The sequence below is a fragment of the Drosophila melanogaster genome, chromosome 3L, assembly GCF_000001215.4.
Source record: "Drosophila melanogaster chromosome 3L".
In the NCBI taxonomy this organism is placed as follows: Eukaryota; Metazoa; Arthropoda; class Insecta; order Diptera; family Drosophilidae; genus Drosophila; species Drosophila melanogaster.
The window spans coordinates 15,204,357-15,209,374 of NT_037436.4; the positions used below are offsets into that span (position 1 = coordinate 15,204,357).

Genomic DNA, 5,018 nt, shown 5'->3' on the forward strand with positions numbered 1-5,018 from the left:
TTTTTTCTATTTTTTCGGCGGGTAATTAAAGCGTAATTAATGGTCGGGCTTCCGATTCGATATGGAGAGCCTGCCTTCCGCCTCCTTGGGCGGCATCTGTATTTTGGTTTTTGTTTTTTCGTAATTTCGTATCTGTGTGTGGTGTGCGATTAATCAAGATCAATTAAAAAGAGTTCAAACTATTGAACTATGAGCGTATAACAAGGCGTTCCATGGGAAAACAGAATAATACGAAAGTTAAAGGCTTTTCGATCCATCATGATGGTTTTGGGAGGAGGGCGTGTGATTGGAATTCGGGCGGGTTGAACTAAGTGGCATTTTCCATGCCTTGTTAAATGGGCGATACGGAATTAAAAACTCAAATTATTGCCGCCGGCGAATTGAGTTGTAGTCAAATCTGAATAAAGCAGGATCAATTTTATCCATGCAGTATTGGACTTATTAAATAGGTTTGCTAATTGGTAACAAATCATTTCATTGTAAACTATGAAATTTATTTGCATATACTTAGTTTGTATAGTATATTAACAACAAATTATACAAATAAAATTAAGAAGTTTTTAGTTTTCAAATTGGATACTTTCCGGAAATGGTTATACTATAAACTGTTTTTGTAGAGCTTAAGCTAAAGCCATTTAAACGCAAATATAATCACTTTGTTTTTTTGCCTCATTATATTCCAGGTGCATAAGAACAAAATGAAAAATCTCACGTTTTAAGCTGAGATATTCTACTTAAATGTGGTCTTTGTGTTTTTTCTTGACTTTGACACATTTCGTACATAAATATGCTATCATTTGCTAAATACATATCTTCTAGAGTACAAAAAACATTGCACTTTACTTATTAAGTACGATTTTAGCTAGAAAACAAGAGCTTTGAGCAACTGCCATATCAGCATTCTATTTATTATAATTTAAATCGGTTATCTTTAAACACGAAATTGTGTCATGAAAATGTCAAAACATAAAATGAGCAATATATTAACCGGAGCTTCAGTCTGAATAACCATTCAATTTCCTTATTCAAGATAACAAACCGGCCGTAAGCTAATTCTCGAAAATATTCACATTAAATCTGACACAAAAACCAAACAATAAAATCACTAACAGAATTAAAATATATGCCTAAAAAGCCGAAAATCAATCAGTTTGTATATTTTATTGTGCTATCATGTTTTGGTGTCCGTGTTTCTATGGGCCTTGCTGGCATTTTCAATTGCCATTTAATTAATTAATCGACTTTAAAATTGTCATTTCAAATGCTTATCACTTATTAAAAATCTGTGCGCAAACATAGATAATGACGAACACAAAAGGCCATGCGACAGGGGCATAAATTTCCCATGGGCCGTATCAAATAAATTTCTATAGATATTTGGCAAATAAATTCACCAGCAGATCAGCCCAGTTCGCTGCGACTTGGCCTAAACGAGGTCCAGTTCCAGTTTAGATCGCCTGACAGTGATAAGCTGGGGGCGCTGCTGATGGCGTTGGCCACACGCATTAATTTCGCTTTTGGCTTTCATTAACAAAACTACGCCGAAACATGAAGACAGGTCGGCAAGAAACGCAAAAAAAAAAAACAAAAAATATATATACACAGAAATACACGAAAAAATCATACAAACCTTAAGAAAGAAAAATGTATTCTGTGATTGCGTTGGCCGTCGGCCGGGGGTTTGGTTTTTGGTTGATTTCTTCTTGGACTGGGAGGCGACTCGCTAAAAACTCGGACACGCCACATTCGCATTCACCATGGAGTTCGAGATGGGTCAGGGATATCGTGACACGAAGAACTATAAGGGTCAATTTAATATAATTATATATCAAACTCTTTTAGAAGCCTAGCTAGTGGCATATTTATTTTATTAACGAATTTTGAATTTTAAATTTCAACTCAAAACTTGCATAAGTTGCAAATACACAAATTAACAAGTATACAAGAATGCTACTCTAAAAAAGAAAAACTTTTATGATGTTTAAAAAACAAGGCTATTTATTTTATTTTATTTAACTTTATTTTAGCAAACAGATATATTTATACCAGTACTTGCAGCCGATTTACTACTCCTTACCGTGAAATATGGTACTTTACTTTAAGCTATGTTAATAAACTACAAATTTTACTATTCAATAGGTCATTTCACTAATTGCTGTTGCAAAGTGCTACGTTTATTAACCATTAACTGCATTTGTAATAGCCAATCCGAGACCCTCACGTTTCCATCTCGAATTGTGGCGATCTGGGCTGGTTCGCCCGCTGTTACTGTTGGTTTGTCTTATGAGTTGTCTGACGCACGATGACGTTTAAATTTCAAATGATTGATTCCCCGCTGGCAAAAACTTTGATTAAAGCCGCACAACGGCAGCTCCATGCTCGGGAACTCTATACTAGGCCATATATCGTGGACACGCCCAGTTGAGTTGAGTTGAGTTTTCCCGCAGATCCCGATTCCCGGGCCGAAAAGGTTGTACGATTATATGGCAGATATAGGGGCTGACGAGTATACTTGGCCACATAGAGACAGATGGAGAGACAGGCCTATTTGCGTGCTTAAATATTTTAATTAAAGAAAAGTCTCAGGCCGCCGTCTTGTTGGCCATGTTAGTTGGTCGAGTCAAAATATTTTGGAGTTGGCCCCCCCTCATCCTCGATTTTGTGTGTTGGCCCCACCCCATTGGCTTGTTTTAATTGCAGTTTACATGTCTATTAACAGGCATCCATCCATCCGTGTTGACTGGCAACTATTTTCCCCGCATTTTCGTGTTTTTCTCGTATTTTTTTTTCTCTTTCCTCACCGCTTTTAATTGCAACTGTCATCAGGTGGCCGGCGGTAATTGACGTGCTGCTAAATCGCCTCCAAATATTTTACCAACTCAAAATTGGCACAAAAACGTATGCTAAAAAAGAGACCGCACTGAATGAGCTGTCAAGAAACCCGAGACCCGTATGTCTGGCGCGACATATGAGTATATAATAAATATATAAAAAATGCGACTCCCTCGATCGATCAAAGCCAATAAACCGCATAAAGTGCTTGAATTTCCCTGACGGCTGATGGTGTCATATGCGAAATTAACACAACAATCATTTCACACGCCCATTCAGCTGCAGGTGGTATATGGTTCGTCCAACCCCCAATTCACATAATTGAATTGGATTCAATTTAATCGATTGCGATTCGGTTTATGTTGCCAAAAGGACGCTCTAATTGGAGCTGATCGTGTTACGATTGTCGGTTAGATATGAATTGGTAATTCGAGAGGGAAATGGCGCAAAAATGAAAAGTCATTTGTAAGAGAATGTTCATTGCAATGTGATTATGGGGATAATGTCAAAAATTTCGGATTTATGCAGGTCAACTCAAAATGAGCGAATAAACGAATTTAATTACATTAGTGTTACACAGTTAAACAGGCAAGTTCAAATTTATGAAACTCTATATAAAGCATGCCCACATATATAACTCGCAATCGAATCATTCAGAAATCACATCTGAAATCACAAAAACCAGTAGAACTTTTCTTTCCCAGCTCAAAACAAAAAGCTAATACAAAACCGTCAAGATGCGTATGCTCAATATTAACCAAGTGGCTCCTAATTTTACTACCAATGCGGTGGTATCCGGTGGTTATCGTAATTTTGCTCTTACGGATTTGCGTGGCAGATACGTCCTGTTGGTCTTTTATCCGGCTGACTTTTCGTACGTCTGCCCCACGGAGTTGCAGGCATTCAGTGATAGAGCTCCGGAATTCAGGAATGTGGGCTGCGAAGTCTTGGCCTGTTCCACTGATAGTCACTTTGTGCACTGCGCCTGGATGAATACTCCCAGGAAGAACGGAGGTCTGGGTGAGTTGGACATACCATTGTTGGCCGACAAGAACATGAAGATAGCCAGGGACTATGGAGTTCTCGATGAGGACACCGGATTGGCTCTACGCGCCCTTTTCATCATCGATCGCGAGGGACGCATTCGCCAGATCACAGTGAATGACATGGGAGTGGGTCGCAGTGTGGATGAGGCACTGCGTCTGGTTCAGGCCTTCCAGTTCAGCGATGAGTTCGGAGAGGTCTGCCCGGTCAACTGGCGTCCCGGAGCAAAGACCATGAAGGCCGATGCAACCGGAAAGGAGGAGTACTTCAAGCACGCGATTTAAGTGCTTAATACAATAGGCTTTATACTAAAGTGTATGGTAGCCATTAAATAAAAGATACTTATGAACATTCAAACAAGTTCGTTGCATATGGTAGTGTTAAAAATTCAGCAAATACTTATACCTTTTGACATTCTATAAATCATAATAAAATCAATTTAAGCCTGAATTATCAAACAGATACCACCTCTATGGCCATTAATTTAATAAAAACATTCCACCCAAAAATATAATCGGCAATCAGCGAAAGGGCAACTTAAATTATTATTATAGGTATGGGCATGCCGAAAATAACCAGAACCGATGGCCAAAAGGAAAGAGCGACAAAAATTATATCTGAAATGAATACTTATTATTATCGCACGAAAGACTTGCCGCCGTTTGTCATCAAGGTCTTGCTTAATGGATGTGGTTAAATTTGTTCAACTCGTATAAAGTATTTTTGCAGTTCGGCTTGTTTATTTTTTTCGGGCTACCGCAGAGTCTGGTTGTGAGAGGAAGCAGTCGGCGAGGTGCGATCAAGATCGCTGCTCTTGGTTTTCTTCTTATACACTGGCAAAAATACTTTCTACTACGAATATATGGACCACAAAACCGGAGCCAGCATATATCATACACTGTATTTGCATTTATATGGTAAAATAAATACATACAAATAATACAGTAACTAAAATATTAAGTTGAGCTAACATAAATTTATATAAAGCTTAAATCATACTTAATTACTATATGTTAAATAAGTTCTTAATAAAAATTATTAATAAATAAAGAGAAATTCATTTACAAAAAATCATTTCCTTTATGGTTACATATAAAGTATTGTAGTTTAGTTCCCGTAGTTACTACTACACTGAACAAATG

At 37.7% G+C, this 5,018-nt stretch overlaps 1 protein-coding gene across 1 annotated transcript; it reads left to right on the plus strand.

Annotated features, from left to right (window-relative positions):
* The first annotated feature begins 3,487 nt into the window (after nt 1-3,487).
* Prx1 (Peroxiredoxin 1) lies at nt 3,488-4,230 on the plus strand. The gene has a single exon (NM_140502.3). The coding sequence runs from the start codon at nt 3,570-3,572 to the stop codon at nt 4,158-4,160; it is 591 nt and encodes a 196-aa protein (NP_648759.1). The 5' UTR covers nt 3,488-3,569; the 3' UTR covers nt 4,161-4,230.
* The last annotated feature ends 788 nt before the right edge of the window (nt 4,231-5,018 follow it).